Source organism: Acanthochromis polyacanthus, chromosome 4 (genome assembly GCF_021347895.1).
Source record: "Acanthochromis polyacanthus isolate Apoly-LR-REF ecotype Palm Island chromosome 4, KAUST_Apoly_ChrSc, whole genome shotgun sequence".
In the NCBI taxonomy this organism is placed as follows: domain Eukaryota; kingdom Metazoa; phylum Chordata; class Actinopteri; family Pomacentridae; genus Acanthochromis; species Acanthochromis polyacanthus.
In genome coordinates, this window is record NC_067116.1 from 7,945,478 (window position 1) to 7,972,744 (window position 27,267).

The window sequence follows — 27,267 nt, forward strand, 5'->3', positions numbered from 1 at the left end:
TTGCTTGGATTTTGTATGTGGGTAGGGGATCAGCTTCACTGAGCTCTGTTTAGCTTATCAGAAACCACAAATGTATTTAATTTAATTTTGATAATTACAGCTTCTAACTTGACTTGATTTTAAGACACGTATTGACATAGTCTTACTAAAGTTCATAAGAAGAAACTCTGTACAACTTAGTTATAATAACATAATTGAGATGTGATACTATATGAATCATTTCACATTTAACTGATGCTTCACATAGGGTGTACTCATTCCTGTGCCTTCAGAGAGTTCTGGCTTCTATGTCAAAACTGAATTGTTATGAAAGTGATTTACCTTGGTTATTAGCAAACAACTGGGAGACGTTGGCACACGAGACGCTGATCACCTGTCCAACTTCAGCACGATGCCAGCACCGAATGTCATCCCAAGCTGTCGGACAGCCTGAGACAGGAAGACATTTATTAGCCGCAGTCACAATTATCAGCAGAACTGATGAGTTTCAAATACAAAAGGATAAATGAATAAATATTAAAAAACGAGAATATACTGTATTAAATCCTGGCAGACACATTGTCTCTGCACAGCTTATGAACACCTTCTTGCACAATAATATAGAGCATAATTGCAATCAAGAATCAATATCCTCTATTGTAAAAGTTGACTCTTTGATACAGTGTTGTAAGGTCTTGACCATACTATGTTAGGTGCTCTGAGATGACTTATGCTGTAAAGTGTAACTATATGAATAAAAATATATTAGATTGAACGGAGGGCAGCACAGTGGAGTAGTGGTTAACTTTTTCGCCTTGCAGCTAGAAGATCCTCGGTTCGTGGTTCCCAGTTTGCATGTTCTCCCTGTGCATGCGTGGGTTTTCTCTGAGTACTCCGGCTTCCTCCCACAGTCCAAAAACATCCAACCATCCATTCTCTATACACCGCTTTATCCTCACTAGGGTTGCGGGGGGTGCTGGAGTCTATCCCAGCTGACTTGGGTGAAGGCAGGGGACACCCTGGACAGGTCGCCAATCTGTCGCAGGGCTACATATACAGACACACAATCACACTCACATTCACACCTACGGGCAATTTAGAATAACCAATTAACCTCAGCATATTTTTGGACTGTGGGAGGAAGCCGGAGTACCCGGAGAAAACCCACGCATGCACAGGGAGAACATGCAAACTCCATGGAGAAAGATCCCAGGCCCACCCCGGGATTTGAACTGAGGATCTTCTTGCTGCAAGGCGACAGTGCTAACCACTTCCTCACTGTGCAGCCCGTCCAAAAAACACGCTGAGGTTAATTGATTATTCTAAATTATCCGTAGGTGTGAATGCAAGTGTGATTGTTTGTCTGTATATGCTGCCCTCAACAGACTGCTGACCTGTCCAGGGTGTCCCCTACCTTCACCCTAAGTCAGCTGGAATAGACTTCAGCACCATATGACTCTAATGAGGCTTAAACGATGTAGATAATAGATGGATAAATTGAATGGCGCTGATACTGAAACTGAGATCGCAAAGCAGCCACATGAAGAATGTTTCAGATTTGAAGTAATTAAATGTAATATACAAATAAAACAAGCAATATTAGAAGAGGAATCAGAGAGCACATCTGTTGCCATGGCCAGTGGTTTTTCTTACACTTTTAAAAACAGTGATCTGAATCAAAATTTAATGGGTTGTTCCCTTAGCTTCTCCACTGAGCTTCATGATCGTCTGCTTGTATAATCTTGTTGATAAACAGTTATACAAATAGACAAAGAAAAGGCACACTCTGCTCTGGCTCTTGCCTTAATGGAGGAAAATTTTGATAATATATGCGATAAAACACACTAAAACGGGAGCACAGTTATGAGGAGACAATTCTGGTTTATCTGAACCAGGCAGATTAATGTGTTTATTGTTGTTCTAAGGGTAGTGTTAACTCTCCATACAATCAGTAAAAGCTATCACAACAGGAGAACAGTCATTTTAACAGTTGAATGTTTGGTTAGCCACGGCCCTTGAGTCACAAGTAATCTCGAGCCTCACATGCATAAACATAGGCTACCGCACGAACCCCCAGATGATCCAAAATGCTGCAATCAGATTTTTGACAGAAATTATTAAGAGAACATGTTTCTGACATATTAGCTTATCTTCACTGGCTACCTGTAGACTCCCAAATATAATTTAAAAATCCTTATCCTAACATACAAAGCTCTGGATTTCAAAAGCTCTGTTGTGTCTTTAAAGACCATATTTCCCAACCGAGCCCTTCTCACTCAGATTACATGTTTGCTTGTGGTTCACAGAGTTTCAAAAAAATAGAACGGGAGCAGAATGTTCAGCTATTAGTCTCCTTTGGTTTAGATTCCCTCTTTGGGGCCACAACAGCACAGGATAATATATGTGAATATTTTTCATAATAAGTACTTTTTGGCATTTGAAAGGTATGACTGAAAATAAATACATGAGATATACATAGTATGTATGGATACAAGCGCAGCCTCAGTCATCTACAACCAGAACATCATTACAAACTATGCCGACTGAGCCAAGCATATACAGCAGGGATGTAAAGCTAATGCATATTTCAATATGTGGAATCAGACGGTAGAGTTCTCTATGCCTTACAATATAATTTTAACAACTTGAAAAAACTGCTGCTGACTGAGTCTGCTCTTGCCTCATTTGTTGGCTGGTTGTTGAAAGTATTGGCAGATCTTCGGAGTAGAGCTGCAGTAATCAGTGCATTAACCACTTAGTGACTGAAACAAAATTACCAGCTATTTGATCAATGAGATGAGCAAGAATGCAAAAATATTATGGGATGTCAACTACTCAATTTGACCCGTTTCTTTGTCTTATTAGTGTGAAGGCACTGTTGGATTGTTACACAAACCACTTCACCTTGAGCTTTCAGGAATTCTGATGGGAATTTTTCTTTTTATTTTGCACTTTATAGAACATAACATTATTATTAGTTACTCAGTAATCAAAATGACAAGGTGGACAGCCCAATTTCTTGATGTGAAAAGATCCATCCATCATCTATACACTTCATAATCCTCATTATGATCGCGGGAGGCTGGAGTCTATCCCAGCTGAGTCAGGGTGAAGGCAGGGGACACCGTGGACAGGTCACCAGTCCATCACATGGCCACATAGAGACAAACAATCACACTTGCATTCACACCTATGGACAATTTAGAATCACCAATTAACCTCAGCTTGTTTTTGTACTTTGAGAAGAAGCTGGAGAACCTGGAGAAAACCCACGCATGCACTGGTAGAACATGCAAACTCCATGCAGAAAGATCCCAGGTCCAGGCCAGGACACAAACTGGGGATCTAAGCAAGAAGATGATACTAGATTTTAAATTTTTCTTCTCTCTTGTTTGGTGATGATCTGACCTGGATATTTCTTTCACTGACTGTACATAAAAATGGAGAAAGTCTGCATGATGTCACCCATGGGTTTCCTGAACTCACTGTGGTGAGTTTGCCTCTTCATCTTTGCAGTGCTGAACTCCTCATAAATACTGGCTAAAGCACAACTGAGGAAATAGGTGGAATGTGAGTGGAGGTGAAGTGGGAAAAGCAAATCTTTCCAGGCCATGGACTGTCCTGTGATGTCACCAACTTGTCATTGACAGTAGCCACACCCTAAATTATGGATAAGGTTAAACTTTAACGGAATTTAAATGGTGGAGTTGCATTAAAATCAGTTCTCCGTGCTACAAAGCTGAACATTTTATAGACCCTCCAGAAAAATGCGGGCAAAAATCTTTGATTATGCGGGCTAAAATCCTTGATTATGCGAATAAATATGCGGGGTTTTTATTCCATTTTATGCGGGGAAATTGCGGAAAGTTGCAAAGTATGCGAATAGTTGTGACATATGCAAAAATATGCGCGATTCACCTGCTGTCTGGCTGTGGAGGGATGTGTCCTCTAATCAGACACTGGGACTGCTGCGGGGATACTGGACTGACAGCCTGTGCTCTGGGAGGGGGAGAAGCTCACAGCAGCACCTGCTGCTCGTTGAAAACAGTAACTGTAGAATGATCCAAGTTTTCCTGTCAGTCTCCAAAACGGCAGTAAAAGTCGCTAGATTTGTGGCTAGTCACTTTTGACAAAAAAATCGCTAGGACGCTTTGGAAAGTCGCTAGATTTAGCGAGAAAGTCGCTAAGTTGGCAACACTGGCTCCGTGCTCCGCATCAGCTCGTGCTTCTAGTGTGTGTGAATGCGCGAACTGATGACGTCAGGCCGGGCGTCACATAAAAACTCACTCACAACTCCATTTATATTGGTTATAGTTTTCTTATTTTATGCAGAAATTGTGAAATCAAGCGGGATCCGCATATTTCTCTTTTTCTTCATGGAAATGTGAGATTCTTGCGGGAATTATGCGCTGTTTTGCGGGGATTATGCGGCCTTTTGGGAAATAATTGACCCCCGCATAATCAGCGGCATTTTGGTGATTAATGCGGGAATTCATGCGATCGCCTAATCGCGTTTTTCTGGAGGGTCTAATTTTAACTTTGGAGTCTATAGGGATCGACTTGTATTTGGAGCCTGCCTCATGTGGACATTCAAGGAACTGCAGATCTTGGCACTTCCGTGTTGGATTTATTTTTCAGCACAGGAGGCTGCTGTTTATTTTGTCTCAATAGCTGAGTCCTAAATACCCCTTGTCTGAACCTAAAATCTGCAAAGATTGTCTCAAATATTCTCTCAACCAAATTATATCCTGTTTCAAACTGTCCAGCTATACATTTCAGAAGTTCAACTAAAGTTGGTAATTCAAACCAAAAAGCAGAAGGCAGGAGGTTGAGCCGGAAGCATGAAAAATATTCTGTTGATTTTCATCTGAAAATGAATCAAAGTCAGCACTGGCTAAATCTTTACCTGTTTAAAGAAAATAACAATTTCAGACCAAAACAACTTTATAAAAAGATTTTTTTTGTCTGATCCAGTCATGTTTACAGACAGAAAGGTTAACATTTGTCCTCCCGTTTTATGCAGCAGACTTAAAATTCTGTCAGTGACTGACTTGTTTGACCTCAAACGCTGCTTAATCCTACAGTACCAACTAATGAATCATTTTGGCAGTATGGAAAGTCAGTCTTCTGATGTCATTTTTCAAGGGGTTTTCCCCAGTTTGGGAAAGTGAAGGGGTGTTTGATTAGGTGACGTCCTCAGCCGTCCTCCCTGCCCACGCTTTGTCTCCACTGTTCCCCTCGCATGGCTGCTGAGCTCTCCCTGCTGCCTCCGAATGAGGAGGTGTGGAGGGGGATAAGAGAGAGCAGTAATGAGGACCCTGTCTCTCGCTGCCACCACAACGCCTCGTACATCAAAGCTCCTCGGCCCTATGTCAATTAAAACAGCAGCGTGCAGAGACACACCACCACTCATTTATAATAAAACACAGCTTTTGGCTACTGCTGGAGGTTCTCCTGCCAAAGCTGTGATGACGAAAACATCTCACTGGATAATCGTGGCTTTGAACTCTCCTTTAATTTGGTGGGGTTTTTTGCATCATGGCTGTTGTTTGTACCCTCACATTTTCATTTTTCATCTGTTGCATTGATTGAAGATGTTATGTTATTAGGTTGTTGTTGTTAATGCCCTAATGGCCCTTCAGGTAATAAAAGGTCACTGGTGGTATAAATGAATGCAGTGCTTTTGTTTGCCTCTGTGTGTGGAAGGGGTTTCATAAATAGCAATGAAGTTCCTTTAGTAGGCGCTATTAAAAGCAAAGTTTGTAACATTCTGGCAGGGTGATACAATGGATGAATGGACTGGTGCTTCTCATCAGGTATTAATGGTTGCACTCCTTGAGAGCACACTGAGCACAAGGCTTTGTTTCTTCATGCTTTCAGTAAATCACTTCACTAGAGCAAAGTCATCCTGGTAGGATCAGTGGTCTGTGTGACACACTGTCATGTAATGAGCATCACTATGCTCACACTTGCATGAATGTGTCATTGAAGCACACCTTCACACATTTTAATTGAACACAGCAACATGCAAACAAAGCAAACATGAAACAAACTGATATAAAAGAATTCTCTTTGGGTTCTTCTGTTGAGCCTCTGTAATATTTTCTGTTTCTAAGGCACATTTTATGACATTGCTACAGTATTATGCTACATTCACACCATGTTGGCACTACTGGAAGAAGAGAAAAGCATCGTGGTGATATGATTTTGGAAATCGTTAGCCTAATAGCATAATTGCCTAAGTCATTTTTTGGCCTTCATGACTTAGGCAACTATGCTATTAGGCTAACGAAATGTAAACAATGCTGGCCTTGTAGTCAAACCATATGAATGGAATTTTACTTCCTATTTTTACTGTGTTTCACAGGTGTGTTAACCAGGTCACTGATTAGTGAGAGTACAGTGAAGGAAAAGCATCTAGCAACTGCTCAATATATGTGGTAATTCCTTCAGCTGTTAGAAAAACAAAAAATCCTCATGAAGGATGATGAGCATACAAAGCTGTGATCCAAGAAAAAGGAAAAGACTATAAAAATTTAAACTTTAAAACACATTTTGATTTGAATCTTGGGTCATCCATCCATTATCTATAGGACAGTACTGAGAGTAGTTTGCAAGAGAGATCATATTTCTCCCATACTGGCTTCTCTACACTGACTTCCTGTGAAATCTTGAACAGAATTTAAAATCCTTTTCCTGACATACAAAGCTCTACACACCCAATCTCCATCTTATCTTAAAGACCTTATACTACCAACATCTGAGCAGAACTCTTCGCTCTCAGACTGCAGGCTTACTTGTTCCTAGAACGGGAGGCAGAGCCTTCAGTTATCAGGCGCCTCTCCTGTGAAATCAGCTCCAAGTTTGGATTCGGGAAGCGGACACCTTCTCTATTTTTAAGATCCAGCTTCAAACCTTCCTTTTTGACAAATCTTATAATTAGGGCTGAATCGGGTGACCCTGAGGAGGTCAGTTGGAGTCTGCGTGTACCCAACTGAATTCTTCTCTGATGTCTCTTAGTTATGCCCGTAGTTATGCTGCTATAGGCCTAGCCTAAACTGAGCCCTTCTGTCATGACACATGTATTTACTATATGTATATTATTTATTTAGCTTTTTTGAAACCAGGTTAGTCCCACTGAGATAACAGTATGTATATATATATATATATATATATATATATACATATATATATACACACACACATATACATACTGTTATTGCACTACATTCACTCTGTTTCCTTTTGTGTCCTTCCCTGTTCCAGAGTTGGATGTTTCTGATCTGTGGTTGCTGTCTCACCAACTGGCTTAGTCTCCATCACGTCCACTGTGGGATGCTGCTGCTGACTTTCCTCCAGCCCTCTGCTTTCAGTTGCCCATTTCCACCAATCTACTCTGTACCCCCCTTACTATACTTGATATGCTCAAAAACACTCTGTTTGCAACTTACTACCAGCTACATATGTAGTATATTTAGTGCCAGAGCCTAAAGCTACATGTCCACTGGATCCTTTTTTTCCCACATGTAAATGTGTCGCATCTGAAAATCGCCCACTTGTTGGCCGGTCACTGGTGGAGCACTACATGGCCATATGGCAGCGCTTTCAGCTTGTGTCCGGTAGATGTGACGAGCCAAACTTTCTCTTTTATTTCAAAAACACTTCAGCAAAAAGTATTTCTGAAAGCATTTGAGGCGAGATATAACCTGGGCAGTTGGTTAAGCTGTTCTCATTTTATTTCAACAGCAGCTAGTTTAGACGTTTGAGGAAAGTTTTGCGATGCATTGGACCTCTGCACTCCACATCAAATTTGCATTAAGTAGAAGTCGAGTCGACTTTATGTGAATGAGCTGCTGCCCGCTCCGGGAGACGCACCGGATCACAGCTCGAAACACAAAACAACGGAACCAGCATGCACTGCGATGCGTTTCATATAGACAATAAGACAATGATGGGATGTGGGGAAATCTAGTGGACATGTACCTTTACACCAAAACAGTAAACTTATGAATCAGTTTCACTGTTAGGTTGTACTTTTTATGTATCATCTTATCATGCATGTATCCCAGTGTGTGTTTTATGCTTCCTTGTCCCCCACCCCCTCTACTTCCTCTGTCCCTCTCAACCCTCCAGCCAGCACCAGTTGGGTCCCAGCATAAATGCCAGGTTCTGCTCAAGGTTTCTTCCCGTTAAAAGGGAGTTTTTTCTTGCCACTGTCGCCTTAGGGCTTGCTCTGGGGGTTCAGGCATATGGGTTCTGTAAAGCACCTTGAGACAATTTGAATTGTAACTGGCGCTGTATAAATAAAATTGAATTGAAATGAACAGCTGGGAGGTTAACCCTCATAACAGCCAGATCCCAGCTGGACTGTGCATCTTTTATTTATCTATGTTTGTGTTTGTTGCTCTTGTGATGACTGCTTCAGTTGCATTGTGTTTCATTTCAATTCAGGAGTTCTTACACTAATATTGTAAGCAATACACGTCAGTAATCAACAATATTAATTTCATTGTTTCTTTCTTATTTGTATCTATAGATGATTAGGAAGATATATATTGAAAGTATTTGGACAGGTACAGAAATGTGAAACAGATGAAAAATTAATGGGGTCCAACTGAACCCCAAGTGTAGAGATGAATGTGTTTTGCCATGTGTACTGATGAGAGTTAAAGGTGCTCTTCCAAACTTTGGGATTTGTAATTTAAAATTTAGATTTGAACACATGCATTTTGAAGGTTATATAAATACAAGAAAATAATTGGGTATTGTAAAAAGGTTTGTTCTTGCAATAACTCTAAACATATTTTCTGAGTGTGCTGCAGATCCTGAAGATGACTTGACGACAACACTAATATGAGACAGTATCAAGCGATGCACATCATTGTCTGTTTAATGCTTGAAGTACAGCTGCCATCTAATTTGGATTATTGCATTATCTTTCTTGCCAAGAGCTGTGGACGGTAAACAAAGTCAAACCCGGCTGTACAGTTCTGAGGCATCTTTGTCTCATATGAATTACTGCAGTGTCAAGCATTCACCTCTCTGACATTTATGTGACCTATAAAAGAAAATCAGGAACACGTTATGACGACAGCTTTGTCTTTCCTGAGGACAGGCGTGATGAGGAAGGAGAATTAGATCCACCAAACCTCAGTCTAAACTTAGTCTGTCCTGTATTTCCTCTTGCACTTCACCTTGCAGTGTTTTCATGGTTCAATAACACACATGTACTTAGCTGCTGCTGTCATTTTTCCCCCAAAATTTTACAGAAGAAAAGGCTCCATCAGGAATTGTGCCACCATATCTGCCATTTATTAACTTTGTCTGATTAAGAAGAAGTTGAGGTGGACAAAGAAACAGAGAGGAGAGAGATATAATGAAGGAGAGATACTGACTCAGACAAAATGCTCAGCTTTAAGGATGTCACTGGTATAGTTTATCTGACAGATAATGGAAACATAAGGTTTTCTTTTATGATCTGTTTAGTCTGACCAGACATCTCTGCTCCCTTAACACTCATTTCATCTCCCTCCTGTTCCCCAAACCCAAAGTTTCACTGCGTCTGATACTGGCACTGAACTGATAATAAAACTCAATCCAATTAAAATGAGGCGGACAAAGACATCGTCCACATTTTAGCAGATATTTCCTGAGAAATTATCTCCCCCAAGCATGCAGCCAAAGCTATACAGAAACTGTTCAAAGACAACAAGGTGAATGTTCTGGAGTGGCCAAGTCAAAGCCAGGGTCTCACTCCAACGGAGAATTTGTGGCTGGACGTGATTCGAGCTGTTCACCTTCATTCCCTGAGCAACCTGACAGAGCTTGAGCTGTTTTGCAAGTAAGAATGGAGAAGAACTGCAGTGTCCAGATGTTCAGGCTGACTGAGACATATCCACACAGACTCAGTGCTGTGACTGCAACCAAAGGTGCACCTACTAAATACTGACCTGAAGGGGCTGAATATTTATGCAGTTGTTTACTTTATATAGTTTAAATTCATTGACATGATTTTGTAAAAATCAGTTTTCACTTTGATATTTAAGTTTTTTTTTTTTTCAAATTCTTGTAAAAAAAAAAATAGTATATATATATTTATTTATATTTATATTGACCATGATTTTATGTATAAAAGCAACAAAAGGGTGAAACATCCAGGGGGGTGGGTAATTTTTCTAGGCATTGTAAATAGCTGAAATCATTTTCGATGCACACGTGTCTCAGGAGAACTGCCACGTTTTCCTGCCAAACAGAACAGCAAGAAGGCTGCAACATTAAACTCTGCAACAAAATAATTAAACTCTATCTCTGCTCAGCCTTTCTGGGAAGGATTTTACAGATCAAAGTTCTCTTACAGGTATGGACTCATCATCCTGGTATTCCACAAAAGAAAGGAGAAACTTCAAACAAATTCATAATTATATAAAATTCAATATATTTAAAATAACCAGTTGTCCTGTTTATGTAGTTTTTGATAGTGGTATTAACTAATCAAATGTTGTTTGTTTTCTCTAACTTTAATACCAAAGAACTGGAGTAGCAGGCTGCATCTTTAGGATTTGTGCCCTACTCTCTCTTCTTATGTTTCCTGTCTGAATCTCTGCTGTCAGTCATTAAAAGATTTGGAGTCCAAAGTGCATCTTTAGTTGTCTTCTTTAGTCCAAACCCCAAAGACATAAAGTTTACAGTCCTATCAAAGAGGGAAAAACAGAAAAGCGTCACATCGATTATTAGTGTTGTTGATCAATTTAATGGTATATTTCTAGACATTTTTTGATTAAAATGTACGTTGTGACTTTTCTCTTTCCACTCACTGTTCCACTTTTCCTTTGTGTAATTAGTTCTGAAAATGACAAGTGTGCATGACCACAGAAATATGAAGAGGGCAGCAAAGTCAGTGTGTGTAATGATCTGTGGAAATGCCAACCGTGGAGCATGACAGCCATGTGGAAATAGACACTGACATACATACACAGAATCACAAGGCAGGCTGTTGCTCACTGTGTCTAATTACAAGTGTCCTTTAAAAAAGAGAAGACTGTTGACTCACTGCAATTTACTCCTGCATTAGTTCCTCATTTCCTTTCTGTCACCCACTCCCCATGTTTCTGCTTTGATGGTGTTTTCTGTAGGACTGGCGGTGTGAAGGTAATTAACTCGAACTAGACAAGACATCGGACATCTTTTCCTCCAGTGGATAGTTGTTGATTACTCAAGGAACAAAAACTGTAAGATACACACGTGGACAAAATTGTTGGTACCCCTCAGTTAAAGAAGGAAAAACCCACAATTCTCACTGAAATCACTTGAAACTCACAAAAGTAACAATAAATAAAAATTTATTGAAAATTAAATAATCAAAAACAGCCATTACTTTTGAATTGTTGATTAACATAATTATTTAAAAAAACAAACTAATGAAACAGGCCTGGACAAAAATGATGGTACCTCTATAAAAGATTGAAAACTATTTGACCAGAGTGACATGATTAACTCAGGTGTGTCATTTAATTGACATCACAGGTGTTTCCAAACTCATAATCAGTCAGTCTGCCTATTTAAAGGGAGACAAGTAGTCACCCTGCTGTTTGGTGAAAAGGTGTGTACCACACTGAACATGGACAACAGAAAGCGAAGGAGAGAATTGTCCCAGGACATCCGAAAAAAAATTATAGACAAACATCTTAAAGGTAAAGGCTATAAGACCATCTCTAAACAGCTTGAAGTTCCTGTGACAACAGTGGCTCATATTATTCAGAAGTTCAAGACCCACGGGACAGTAGCCAACCTCCCTGGACGAGGCCGCAAGAGGAAAATTGATGACAAATTGAAGAGACGGATCGTTCGAATTGTATCCAAAGAGCCCAGAGCAACCTCCAAAGAAATTAAAGGTGAACTCCAAGGCCAAGGTACATCAGTGTCAGATGGCACCATTCGTCGTTGTTTGAGCCAAAGTGGACTTCATGGGAGACGACCAAGGAGGACACCACTGCTGAAAAAAACTCATGAAAAAGCGAGACTGGAATTTGCAAAAATGCATGTTGACAAGCCACAAAGCTTCTGGGAGAATGTCCTTTGGACAGATGAGACCAAACTGGAGCTTTTTGGTAAGGCACATCAACTCTATGTTCATAGACTCAAAAACCAAGCATACGAAGAAAAGAACACTGTCCCTACGGTGAAACATGGAGGAGGCTCAGTAATGTTTTGGGGCTGCTTTGCTGCATCTGGCACAGGGTGTCTTGAAAGTGCGCAAGGTACGATGAAATCTGAAGACTATCAAGGCATTCTGGAGAGAAATGTGCTGCCTAGTGTCAGAAAGCTTGGTCTCAGTCGCAGGTCATGGGTCTTCCAACAGGACAACGATCCAAAACACACAGCCAAAAACACCCAAGAATGGCTGAGAGAAAAGCGTTGGACTATTCTAAAGTGGCCTTCTATGAGCCCAGATCTGAATCCCATTGAACATATGTGGAAGGAGCTGAAACATGCCATTTGGAGAAGACACCCATCAAACCTGAGACAACTGGAGCTGTTTGCTCATGAGGAGTGGGCCAAAATACCTGTTGACAGCTGCAGAACGCTCATTGACAAATACAGAAATCGTTTAATTGCAGTGATTGCCTCAAAAGGTTGTGCAACAAAATATTAAGTTATGGGTACCATCATTTTTGTCCAGCCCTATTTCATTAGTTTGTTTTTTTAAATAATTATGTTAATCAACAATTCAAAAGTGATGGCTGATTTTGATGATTTAATTTTCAATAAATTTTTATTTATTGTTACTTTTGTGAGTTTCAAGTGATTTCAGTGAGAATTGTGGGTTTTTCCTTCTTTAACTGAGGGGTACCAACAATTTTGTCCACGTGTGTAAGAGTGGCTGTGGTGTTTGCTGTGTTGGTGCCATATTCCTGTTTTATTTTACCCATATCAGCCATATAATCACACTAACAACTGCAAATTCTATATTTATCTCTTCAGTAGCCTCTACACTTTGTGCAGGCCTGTATAACAATGCCATAAAAGCATCATCATTTTAAAATCACTCGCCTATTTCATGAGCTGCATCCCCCTTTGCTACATCTTTATCTGTCCATCCATTGGGCCATTATTTAATCACATCTAATGGGCTCTCCACACTTTAACACACTGAATTACACTGAAAGGAGGAGCAGTTGAAAAGAGTGCCTAAACCCACCTGTTTAACTTTAAACTGAATAAACTCCTTTTATTACACTCAAATAAAGAAGCATTGCAAACAAAAGTTGTTAAAAGAAATCCCCTTTACAAAATTATATGCAAGGTATTAGAAAAAATATATATTTGGGGGATTTTCATGCTTACTAAGAGTAGAATCAACATTCACATCACAAATTTTGTTGCTGGATCCAAATACTAGTAGTTTTGTGCAGCTTTTCCTCAGTTGAGAACTGAGAAGGTTCTTGAATATTAATACAAATTCAACATGTAATTCAACATGTCAATTTTTCCTTGCAAAGAGAGAGAGAGAGAATGAAAGCGAGCCAGAAACATAATGCCCTTTTTTTAAAATTTCTGTTGTCTGCTGAACTGAAATACAGCCCATTAAACTGGACATTAACCAGCAGTAGCTTCCCACTAAAACTTTGGTTTAAAACCACACTGTGGTTTGACAAAATCCCCATACAATAAGACACGCACGGTCCTTGAACTTGACTCTTTTTACGTGTAAAATGGTCACTCAGAGAGAAAGTCAGAAACAGCAGGATGTTTTTCTCCCATACAGTGTGGAAACAAGCTCAGTTGTAAGCTCTTAGGTAACAACTGAGTTTAGGAGTTTACGTGGCATTCCCACACTGGTGTTGTTGCTAGCAGGGTCCATAAAATCATGTAGTCTTACAACATAGCTGTTAAGTTGGAAACAATGCTGTCAGCAGCATGCTTCTTTTTACTCCTAGTTGCTGTGCTAAACTTCTGGAGTTGCTTTCTTCAGCTCTGGCAAATGAATCACTGCTGGTTACTGTAAAATGCATCTCTACCAAAGCACCAGTGCGAGAATGTCACATAAACTCCAGTATGCAGTGAAATGAAGAAAAACTCACCTCGAGCTGACGGCTTAATCAACATGGTCAAACCTATTTAAGGGTTTGAATGTGACAGACTTTCACTTATATGTAAAAGACCTCATTCTTTACTTATTGACATTATGTAATTATAGCCAACAATGAACACTACCAACTAACTATAGTAGAAATATGATTATTTAGTACATACACACGTGGACAAAATTGTTGGTACCCCTCAGTTAAAGAAGGAAAAACCCACAATTCTCACTGAAATCACTTGAAACTCACAAAAGTAACAATAAATAAAAATTTATTGAAACTTAAATCATCAAAATCAGCCATCACTTTTGAATTGTTGATTAACATAATTATTTAAAAAAACAAACTAATGAAATAGGGCTGGACAAAAATGATGGTACCCATAACTTAATATTTTGTTGCACAACCTTTTGAGGCAATCACTGCAATTAAACGATTTCTGTATTTGTCAATGAGCGTTCTGCAGCTGTCAACAGGTATTTTGGCCCACTCCTCATGAGCAAACAGCTCCAGTTGTCTCAGGTTTGATGGGTGTCTTCTCCAAATGGCATGTTTCAGCTCCTTCCACATATGTTCAATGGGATTCAGATCTGGGCTCATAGAAGGCCACTTTAGAATAGTCCAACGCTTTTCTCTCAGCCATTCTTGGGTGTTTTTGGCTGTGTGTTTTGGATCGTTGTCCTGTTGGAAGACCCATGACCTGCGACTGAGACCAAGCTTTCTGACACTAGGCAGCACATTTCTCTCCAGAATGCCTTGATAGTCTTCAGATTTCATCGTACCTTGCACACTTTCAAGACACCCTGTGCCAGATGCAGCAAAGCAGCCCCAAAACATTACTGAGCCTCCTCCATGTTTCACCGTAGGGACAGTGTTCTTTTCTTCGTATGCTTGGTTTTTGAGTCTATGAACATAGAGTTGATGTGCCTTACCAAAAAGCTCCAGTTTGGTCTCATCTGTCCAAAGGACATTCTCCCAGAAGCTTTGTGGCTTGTCAACATGCATTTTTGCAAATTCCAGTCTCGCTTTTATATGAGTTTTTTTCAGCAGTGGTGTCCTCCTTGGTCGTCTCCCATGAAGTCCACTTTGGCTCAAACAACGACGAATGGTGCGATCTGACACTGATGTACCTTGGCCTTGGAGTTCACCTTTAATTTCTTTGGAGGTTGCTCTGGGCTCTTTGGATACAATTCCAACGATCCGTCTCTTCAATTTGTCATCAATTTTCCTCTTGCGGCCACGTCCAGGGAGGTTGGCTACTGTCCCGTGGGTCTTGAACTTCTGAATAATATGAGCCACTGTTGTCACAGGAACTTCAAGCTGTTTAGAGATGGTCTTATAGCCTTTACCTTTAAGATGTTTGTCTATCATTTTTTTTCGGATGTCCTGGGACAATTCTCTCCTTCGCTTTCTGTTGTCCATGTTCAGTGTGGTACACACCTTTTCACCAAACAGCAGGGTGACTACTTGTCTCCCTTTAAATAGGCAGACTGACTGATTATGAGTTTGGAAACACCTGTGATGTCAATTAAATGACACACCTGAGTTAATCATGTCACTCTGGTCAAATAGTTTTCAATCTTTTATAGAGGTACCATCATTTTTGTCCAGGCCTGTTTCATTAGTTTGTTTTTTTAAATAATTATGTTAATCAACAATTCAAAAGTAATGGCTGTTTTTGATTATTTAATTTTCAATAAATTTTTATTTATTGTTACTTTTGTGAGTTTCAAGTGATTTCAGTGAGAATTGTGGGTTTTTCCTTCTTTAACTGAGGGGTACCAACAATTTTGTCCACGTGCGTATGTAGCCTCTACTCCTTCTATTAAAATGCAGTCACTGGAAAGGTTATATTTCTTTCAAATATTGTTTCATATTCTGTAGATACAGAAACTGAAGCTGCAGTGAAAGGTAATCAGTTGCTGGAATGATGTCAATATAACTATCAACAAATAGTTTTTTCAGTGTAGTTTTGCTGAGAACCACAGGTCATGTGGGACAAACAGGCGACATGTTAAATCTCTGGACTGTCAATCTCCTGCTGCTACTCTAAGCGGCCTTAACCTCTTAATATGTTTCCACATCATGCACAGGTGAGGTTTGCCGTGTTGCTCAGTGGTTGTTGTACAAGCAGAACAGAACAGAACGGGAACAACAATATTATTTTCTTTGAACCTCAACCCTCAGACAAATGTAGTGGCCTTAACGGTACAAATTTGTGAACTGAAACATAGTTGAGCTAAAGTAAAACAGTTCACAATCTGAACCACACAGAGTAACATTATTACACTTTTGCATAGTCTTTCTGTTTTTAAAGTTTTAAAAAAAACTTCAGTTTTAGACCAAATGCAATGTATTAAACCCTGAGTGGTTTAATGAAGATTTACAAGTTAGAAGAAAGGTAGTATTTTAGAAGTGTACTTTGCAGTAACTCAAGTATAAGAGATGAAGCATGATAAAATTGATCAAACTAAAGCTGCATTCTACAGATGATTTTGCACTGTTTATTTGCCAAGTGTACATCACCACTGACTATTTGAATATTTCACCTCCAGCTGATCGGACTTGCCTAGTTCTTATTTATTCTGACAACAGCACTGAGGCTCACTGGTCACATATCCACAGCATTACTTCAGGGTGGAGCAGTAAGGTCACATTTAAGCAGAGAAGAACTTAGCAAAGCATGATTTGCTATCAGTGGTCATACATGTGCAGTAGGTCAGCTTAAATGTATTCTGTATGTGAACAGTACTGTACTGGACTTGAGGAGATGATGAAAGACTATAATAACAGCAGAGAGTTAAGCAAGTAAGGTAGTTTAATTTAAATTTTTCTTTTAAGATGAGCTTTGGATGGTAGGAAAGCCTGCGTGCAAACCAAGTGAGGTGACTGGCTAACAGCTGAGAGGTGGAGCTCAGCGTGATGACGGAATAAGCTGACATTTCTTCTCCTCCCTACACAGATGTGGAAAACCTTAACGCACCAGTTTCTCCCTCAAGATAATCCTGTTTTGTGAATTCTGACAGAGAAAGCAAAGCAGCAGCTCAGTCTACTTTAGTCAGTGTTCTGTCTTGTCATGTAGCAGCTTATACCTGTTCAAATGCTAATTGTTGCGTCTTTGCTGCAGATGATCACAGAAAAAGGGTGGCAAATGATGCAATTAATTCTGAGCAGCACCAGCTGTGGCGTGCACATGAAGTCTCACCGGCAAGCAGACAACTGTGAGGAGCTTTCATAACAAGCTTTTCAGAGTGGAGGGGAGAGTGCATTGCTTATCCGGCTAGAATGACCCTGTTCATTCAAAACACTTCAAAAGAGAAAGAGAGTTTTAATTCCAGGTGTAATCAACATGCTTTTAGACAGTAGCTCAGATGGAAATTGAAGTGTGGCTCTCCTGAAGGAGAAGCTGTTACAGTGGAGCTTCTATTTATTTTTTTTCCTGAGGCATTAAAGGGATAAATCAAGAATCTTCTCTAATTCATTTGGCTTACCTTCTACCTGAGCTGCAGATATTAAAAAAGTCTCACCTGATTAGTTCCTTTGATTGTTTTGGCGGCTCTGCCAACTGAAGGATGGTAATTTGATAACAGGAAGCAAATGAGCTTGCTATGCTTTTGATTAAAGGGCAGCAGTCATCAGATGCAGGAAGGCATCCAGCGGGCCTGCTGTGTGTGCGGCAGTCAGTTGTACATTCTGGTGTGGTTTGCAGGTATGTGCTGAGAGAAAGATGCTGTTAACTCTTTACGCATGGGCATACATGCATTATTTAGATTACAAACTTACACTTGTAACCTACACTTGTAGGTTACATGCCTTTAAAACTGTACTTGACATGCCAGTATTTTGCTTTTTTCTAACTTATAATTCACATTAAAATAAAATAATCAAATCCATCAAAACTTGTGATAATGCACAAATTAATATTAACAATGAATATTCAAGAAAAGATATTAATTGCACAATGTTTTTTTTTAACAGAGAAGATACAGTAAGTTTATGTTTATTTGTATCAGGATTTAATTTTCCGATGCAATCAAATTTTGGGGCATTTCCTCAGTGTCTCCTCAGATCCTTAAAGTCTTGACACACGCCTGGAATTATAGGAAGGTAAACTTTAAATGTAATCAACGGCAGATTAATGTCTTCTTTTTTATTTTAGTGATTTTATAATTTCACCGAACAATGACAATTCCTCGATATCTAACCTTCACTCTGATTGGTAGATGGTAGTAGCATGTCATGCTGGTTGCGATTTGTGTTTCACCTAGAAGAAGAATATCATTATCCAGCTATTAATGTAAGGGTTGCGGGAGAATAAAAAACAATAATATGACCTGGAAGCAAATAATGTAGGCTACGCCATGGATAAATGCAAGCTAAATAAGAAAGGGTTTGTAGGACGACGAATATTTTAGCTAGCTGACACCATCCAACAATTCGTACGAGGCTCAACATGATGTCACAGATCATTTAAACATAGGGCAGCAATGTTCTTATTCTAGACATAGAAGATGGATGGTTTGAGAAACAAGTTCAGAAACTTGTCTATGGAACCATCATTTCTCAAATGGGGTTTCTCTACAATGCCACTCATCCTGTACTTATAACACAGTCCTGGGATGCCTCCCTAGACAGTTTTGCCACCATAAACACTTTGAGCATTTTGAGTCATCCCTGTCCAGGCAGTTTTATAACCATTCACACCACAAGGCATGCAAGTCTTAGGTTGTTACTGAGCAGTGACTAATGTGGTTTAGGAGTTTAAAAAGAACACAGTTGCCTTCTCTTGAAGAACTCAGAATGGGTGGTAAAGCACTCTCACGCAATTTGGATAAGCACAAGCACTATACTAGAAAATGAAATTACCAATCAAGTCATTTGCTGCTACTAGTCATCAGACAGAACTCAACATTTTTTCTCTGGCAGTTACACTGATGTTAGGGGTGCTGAGCTTCTCCAAAAGGATGCAAATAAACTAGCAGAGCAAGCAGAATCCTGCAGAGACCATAATGGAAGCACTGATAACAAAATAAAACAAGCTGAAGAGATAAGCAAAGAAAAAGAAAGAGTAGTTGCTAGTCTTAAAGGGGAACTTCGTTTTTTTTCAACCTGGGGTCTGTTTTCATATGTCTTTTCATACATGTGAGTGATGGAGAAATGAATTTTCAACATAGCTCCAGTATTTAGCCAGGCAGGCAGCTTAGCAGCTCAGCTAGCAGCTCAGCTAGCAAAAAGTATGGGGCAACTTGCCCCCCGGCGTCAAAGTCCGCCCTAACGTGCTTTTTTCCCCACACTGACCGGCTCGGATAGTCTCAACGAGTGTCCCACAACATACTAGAGATGAGAAGTGAATGAAAACCTCCTCAAAAACCGGTGTTTTGGCGCGAGCTATCGCGCGATTTAGGAACAAGATTTGCTTTCTAGCGTCCTGAGATTTGGATACAGACCACAACAAAGAGCGATCGCCAGGTAATGTGGAGGTTTTCGTTCACTTCTCATCTCTAGTATGTTGTGGGACATTCGTTGAGACTATCCGAGCCGGTCAGTGTGGGTTAAAAAACACGTAAGGGTGGACTTTGACGCGGGGGGGCAAGTTGCCCCATACTTTTCGCTAGCTGAGCTGCTAGCTGAGCTGCTAAGCTGCCTGCCCATGCCTGCCTGGCTAAATACTGGAGCTATGTCGAAAATGCATTTCTCCATCACTCACGTGTATGAAATGACCAGCCCGATCTCACGGGGATTCGTGAAACTGTCACGTAAGTTTTAGTTTCGGTTTCGTGTGCACCAACACGATTTCGTCATGTTTTTCGTGCCGTTCACCACGAAATGTGCACCAATGTATTTTACACGGCAGACTTTTCGTGCCACTCAGAACGTATTTCAAAAGAATGTGTATATTATATTTTTAATGTAAAACCGTGGCGAATCCAACGCTATATTTTGCATGACATCGTCCCTAAACATAACCCTAACCATAACCTAACCATAACCTAACCGTAAGCCGGTGGTACACTTACCAATTTGCATAGGAATTTCAAGAATGTCCGGCGGCCGGCGGCCGCAAACGCAATCACACAAGCAGTATACGTCGATGGACAGCTTAGATCGTCATGAATCCGCCGGTATAAACCACTTTCAGATGTGATTACCACAGCGAAAAACATTTCGTGGTGAGCGGCACGAAAAACATGACGAAATCGTGTTGGTGCGCATGAAACCGAAACTAAAACTTACGTGACAGTTTCACGAATCCCCGTGAGACCGGGTTGAATGACATATGAAAACAGACCCCAGGTTGAAAAAAAACGAAGTTCCCCTTTAAGTAGTAAAAATGATAAGAGGGCTGCGGAGCTGCAACATCTGTCATGAGGCACAAACAGGTCAAACATATGCATCATTGACGCCATACGTTCTGAAATGTTTGTTGCCTATTGAGTGAGAAATGAAACATTAAAGGACTAAAGGACATAATAATTGTTCCTCCCGAGGCAGACTTTGAGTTGAGACAGTCTTATTTGGACATCTTTGTGATTATAGGTCAAAAGCTGTAGTAACTGTGACACTACAGTGTCCGCATATGTTTATTTGGTGATAAATGCATGGGGACATTACTTTGCATTCAACTGGGTCTAAAGCCATACAGTTTCAATTTTTGTTAATGAGAAGGCAGTTATGTCAGCTAATGGAATCTTTCTGTTATTCAAATTCAATAAAACTCACTAAATTCAATGCATACCATAGTCTGGTTGGTTAGTTTCTTTTATCACAGAAAAGGTATCTATTTTTCCTTTAAAGGTATTTGAAACTTGAAGTGAAGGCCCTGTTGACAAGAAATCTTGGAGGAACCAACCCCAAAACGAACATTGTTTATGATCTGCATTGAAAAAAAAGAAAATAAAATACATACATTTATCCACTCTACATCTGTGCATTTACACTTAAAGGCATTATGGAGGATGTTTTTGTTGTTTAATTTGTCTGATTAACATAAAATGAATATACTGACCTTTAGTGGACTTGTATGTATGGTTTCTAAAAGAATAAAAAATAAAAAAAAAATAATTGTGGACATGGCAGGACCTGAAAAACATCAGCCAATCAACGCGCTCGGACCGAGGCGTTTGGTTTGCTCCCTTTCCTGTCAATCAAAAATCTTCCGGCTCAGGCCTAGTTACGTAAATCCTGTGTATGTGTTGCTTTGGTATAGCTTCGTAGTTAGCTGACGACTTGTTTTGCTCATCTTTTTTGACAGAATGCCAGATAAAGATCCAGGGGGACCCAGCTGTAAAAGACAGTCATATTTTGAGGTCAGAGAAAATAAAAGACAACTGGATCGCGAGAATGCAAAAACAAAAGTGATTATTGGCGAGTCATTTGGGCAATGGCGTCAGCTCAAGCAACAAATGGACCTAAAGACAGATGCCTTGGTTACTAAATTCCTTCTGGACAGGTAAAATGTATTATTGTATTATACTGCGGCTGTAGGCAACTTTACGAGTCCTACGCAAGTTTCTGGAGGGGGGCGTTTCTTCGTAAATGTTAAGAGGGGGGAGGTTAGAGGGGGGTGAGGGAGAGGTGGTATGTGCGCACGCGCATGCTACATTCAAAGTCGTAGGAAATTAAGTCTCCTCTAATGCCTTTAAGTCACATACATCTAGGCTCTCTGTAGTTTTCAAATATTGCATTTGCTGCAGTTTTCCAGCTTTCTAGTTTTTTTCAGTTTAATGCAGTTAATGTGGTCAGAAGAAGAAAAAACAGTTTGGGTGCAGCAACTAGAAGCACCTTTATTAAAGGTGTTTTGTTTTTGGTATTTTGCCTTCATTAGATAGGTGCAGTCAGATGAGAAGGAATAATAATACATTTCATTTGTTGGCACCTCTCAAAACACCCAAGGCCACTCTGCAATGCATCAAGCATAATAACACAATAATGAAGCATTTGAAATGCAGACTCTCTGCTGACTTATTTGGTCCCATATGCACCATGTGGACTGCCAGTCATTTTCCTTTAAAAATGAGGTAACAATCAATTTCCAGGACAGAGCTTTCTGATGTTTTTCTTCAACTTCAACCTCAACGCCTTCCATTCCTTGTCACCTGTACTGTGTAACCATTGTGCATATAATCATCTGAAGGGAAATATTAATCGACTGAACTGTCATGATATGGGTACATCTGCTGCAATTCATACTTTGAGAACAACTGAAATGATAAGAGAGGACAAGAATTTGGACACTAAGTGCATCTGTTGGTCTAAAAGTTTGATTTCATTTTGTCTAAAGGGCTGAAAAAAGGTATGCAAGTAACATCTCAAAGAGTGTCTCCTTGTATAAGCGGAATATTGTCAAACTAGTTTATGCTGTTGTTAATGCTATGCAGGAGTGTTGTATTTTCTAAAGCATCTCATAGTAAGTCTGTAAAAAGTGTACAGTTGATCCCTGTAGCTCTCTGCAGATATTTTTGGCTCTGGAGCAGCAGGTTTCTGGCCTGGAGTAGATGGCTCCATAAACCAGCTCAGTGTTTGTTGTTTCTTACTGGTCAGATTTTTTCTCTTTACTCATTGGACCCAGCCAGTGGAGGAAGATGTCTGCCCTCCCTGTTTCTAGTTCTGTTAGAGGTTTCTTCGTGTTAAAAGGAAGTTTTCCTCAGTGTTGTCACCAAGTACTGCTCCAGTGGGGTTTGCTGGGTTTCCCTCTTTAATACTATGAGGTCTTGAGCTTACAATATAAAAATCACTGAAATTACTTGTGATTTAGCACTATATCAGTAAAACTGAATTAAACTGAATCAATTGATGGAACTGTTGTATCGCTTAAGATGAATTAACCTAGATACGATGATACAGAGGTGTCTATTCCTTAGTGCAGCGCAGCATATTTTTTGATAATCGAGGGCACTGATGATAACATTTCTACAAATGAAGATCTACTTAAGACCACTCAAGATGAAAAATCCAATCATTGTAAGGCAGATTTGGAGCATGAATTAGCAAAGTTATCTCAATGGCAAAACAGTCAAGATGTGTCCAAGCAGCAGTCCCAAGACAATGGGAAGTTCACAACAAATAAGGGAACTTCATATACTTATCTCCACTGTGACCCTGCTGCTATAAGCACCTCATCTGGCTATCCATGCAGTTTTGTTTAATAATTATATTGCAATGACTACAAGCCTGTGACTGTGACTAGTAATTACTGTGAAAAGTGCCACTCTACAAGCAATTACATCTAACATGTTCAAGACAAGGCAGTAAAAACACAAAAACATTAGTAATATGAATGAATTGCCAAAATCATTATAACATTTCAGAAATGACACATATTTTGTCTGCTATTGTTAACAAATGACTACATCAGCTTTTTTAAGTGCTGAGGTATCACTTGAGGTATATAGCAGTGTCTGAAGAGACAGTCATGTATCTAAGGCTACGTTCACACTGCAGGGCTTAATGCTCAATTCAGATTTTTTTTGTGAAATCCGATTTTTTTTGTGAATTCGTTCACATTTCCAATGAAATGCGACTTGTATGTGATCTCCTGTGTGAACCTCACACGACCCAAAAGTGTCCCGCATGCGCAGAAGAGGACACAACAACAACACACAGAGAGCGTGCTCAGTGTTTACGGAAGTAAACATGGACGCTAATAGTAGAGCATGTCTGCCCATTTTAAAGTTGTTGTCCAGCCGGAGCCAGCATATTTATAACTTAATCGTTTTAAGGAGAAGGTCAAGAAGGAAGAGAGCCAGGATTTTGGCCCTGGCGTTTTGTGGGGCAGTGACAGCAACGTCTGTCCAGAGAACTGTGTGGGTGCGGAGTCGTAGCCAGGAGTGGTGGGATAGTGATGTGAGAGGCTTCACAGATGCAGACTTCATTCAGAATTTTTGAATGACAAGGGCGACCTTTACGTACATATGTGAGCGCCTCTTTTTAACACACGTCTTCGGCAGCCCAAAGACGTGTTTTGCTTGAAGGCAGAATAGTGACGTTTGTCGTGTACCAATGACATATAGGTCGGATAAATGTGACCTGGCCATTCAGACTGAAGTCGCATGGCAAATGATCCGATACATATCGGAATTAGGACCACATATCCAAGTGGCCTGGGTCGCATTTGAAAAAATCGGATCTGTGTCGTTCGGACTGTCATGAAAAGATCAGATATAGGTCGCATAGGGGCAAAAAAAATCAGATTTGGGTCATTTTAGCCGGCAGTGTGAGCGTAGCCTAACATTCAAACCACACTATAGCCTGTGTTTGACATTGTGGAGAACTGATGCTTCCCCCTGACAACAGCATCTGCACCAATCTTTGTTGGCACAGCATGACTAAAACACATATCCACCTGTCTTGGCAGAGTGGTTGTTCTCCTCTTGCCTGAGGATCTGGTCGCATTCTTCCTGAGCCTTCATGTGCTGAACCACCAGAGCGCAGTCTGGGTGGATGGCTTCCGTCTGTAGAGAAAAGAGACAGATCTTTATTGCAGTCCAGCTACACAAGAAAACGCACAACGGCACAGTGACAAGGTTTAAAAGTGAGTTTACCAGCATGATTTTGGCACTGCAGTGTGCATCACAGTGTTGAGTTATAAGTCCCAATGAGCCAACTAAAGCATAGAGTGAGTCAGTATTACTAATCAGAGCCCCAGCAGCCGTCCTCCTACAATAACACCACCGCTTACACAGTCTAGCTTTGAGAAACAGGTGAGCAAGGGTGTGATAGTTTAGATAGTGTGAAAAAAATGTATAACATCAACCTCTATGGATGATGTCCAAAAAAGATCCTTGTTTGCTTTGGGCTCAAATATGCAGAATAAAACTTTGCTAAACAACACAAATAGAAGTCTGATTAATATTGACAGCAAATTCTTTGATCAGGTGAGACCAAGATGAATTTGTTTTAATCAGCCGGGGTCCAGCATGTTTGGAGTAAACCTGTTTAAGACTACCAAAGTGAATGCATATTCCTGACAGTGAAGCACAGAGGTGAGAGTGTGATGACACTGTGCTGCATGATTCCAAAACGTGCAAGCGAGGAATGGCAAAAATATTGGTTGACAAGATGACTACAAGTCTGCACACATTTGGCAAAACAGGAATAATAAACACGACAACAATCCAAAGTACACTGGAAATCGTATGAGTTTCTAAAAGAGAAACAAAGTGAAAACTATGACGTGTCCAAGCATGTCACCTAAAGTGAATCCAACAGAAACCTTTTTTGTGTGTATTTTAAAGAGAAAGTACTTAAGGCCTCCAGCAAAGAGCAGCGGACCACAAAATATCTCTGAAGAATGAAAGAACACCTCACCAGAAGTTTGTCCTCCTTACCGAAGAGGAGTCGTCAATCAAACAATAAAGGTGGACATATGAAGTAATAATTATCTAAAAGACTGGATGCTCATGAAAAATAAGCACCTGATTTTGTTGCACTGAGTTCCTATTATGAGACCTGTATTCTTAATGCAGTATATCTATACTGTTAGCTTTATAATTTGACAAAGGAACAAATATTCTACTGTTCAACTTACAAGTAAGGTAGATGCTGTAAGTTGACTTAGACTCATCTGATATTTAAGTGATATGCACATATACTGTATATATCTCTCTGCATTCTGGTAAATTTTGTTTAGAGAGATATTAGAACTTAGTTACAACTTAAAGAACCTATCATTCAGATATCAGTTTGTACATTAATAGGCTGCAGGTTTCAACTGAACCTTGCCCAATGCTTGCCTTTGCCTCAGGCTCAGAAGATGTTGCTGTACAGTAATCAGAAACTGAGACAGCTCAAATGTGAGCATACAACAACTTCCTCTAGACATCTTTCACTTTCTCATGCTTTCTGATGAATGTGAACAGACAGAGGCCAGAAACCTGCAGATCGATTCTAACCTGAGATGAAGAATTAATTTCCCTTGTGCCAAGGAAATGTAAAATTCCAACGGCATCTCCAGCATGAATTACATTTGTCCAATCATGTCCTGAAAATGATCTACTTTGCTGTCAAGTTAGAAATAACTCCGATAATTGCTTTGAAGGTGTTTAATTGATTTCTCTAGTGGATGCATTTGATTCAGTTTGTGTGAACCATTTCAGCTGCAACACCTGCCTGTGGAACAGATGGAGACACCACAGGTGAACACGACCTTTGACTCTCTGCTCTCACAGCACTGCAGTGTCCAGGATTGAAGAGAGAAGGAAGAGACTCTCACTGCTTTTCCACAGAAACACCACCTGGTCTGTTGCAGGACGTTTTTGCCTGCATCTCCGCATGTGTTTCCTTTACTGAACCAGTTGCTGGTGTGCTTCAGTCTTCTAAAACACCTTAAATATTCTAGTCTATCACACCATTACAATTTTAAAGCATTTGATGCTTTGATGAATGTTTTGTATAAATGTTTGTTTAAAATCAAGCTGCTTAAATTATGTTGATTTAAATACAAAGCTACGTATACTATCTGGGTAGCAGGATGCCTCTTTCAAATACACATACAGAGCCTATTTAAAGCATTCAGTCCAAAGTAGTCCAACACTGAATTTTCAACATAGAATATATATATATATATCTGTGTTTTTGAAAATTGAAGACATATCTGAAGTTTTGTAGGGCCATGTTGTGAGGATTTCAACAGAAAACTGCAGTGTTTGGGATACCCTTTTTGAAAAAAGAGAAATTGCTTCTTAATGTACCTTGTTACAACATGGAGAGATGGTTTGGCTCATCCACCCACCCAGTAAGTTGGTAGTTCATACCTCTGTCTTATCCTGCTTTCTCAAAAATATCTACAAACAAACTCTTCTTTGGCAAAGGTTAAACACGCAAGTTCATGCTGCAGGGATGCGAAGTATTTTAACAAATCTGCCAGCTCTGCCCACTTAATTTGCATTTTGAGATGTGAGCACAGTGTAAGCAGAACTGCAACACGACACAACAGCCTGTGATAGAGCATTATTATTCAAATCGCGTGTTCAGATACAGACTGCATGTTCATAGCAGGTGGAACAACTTGTGACAAGGTATCCAAAGGTTGGGAAACAATGATGTGAGGTGCATTCTGTGGGTACCTGTTGGAGCCATTTAAATAATAAACCTTATCAGATAAATAAATATTTATATGTACTTAAACAGTGCCTATGTACGGTACCCCTTTGAAGTTTTCCCTTTAAATTCTTTTCAATACTGAGTCAGGTACAATTTGATTTAA

The 27,267-nt window shown here is 39.9% G+C and overlaps 1 protein-coding gene across 1 annotated transcript in view; it reads right to left on the reverse strand.

The window, feature by feature from the left end:
* The window catches only part of LOC110972370 (pituitary adenylate cyclase-activating polypeptide type I receptor-like), a 74,809-nt gene that overhangs the window by 32,785 nt on the left and 14,757 nt on the right, over positions 1-27,267 (reverse strand). The window contains exons 2-3 of the mRNA XM_051947165.1: positions 24,406-24,514; positions 322-429 (exon numbers count right to left, since the gene is read on the reverse strand). Coding sequence (XP_051803125.1) covers positions 322-429; positions 24,406-24,514 — 217 coding nt within the window. The remainder of the gene's footprint in view (positions 1-321; positions 430-24,405; positions 24,515-27,267) is intronic.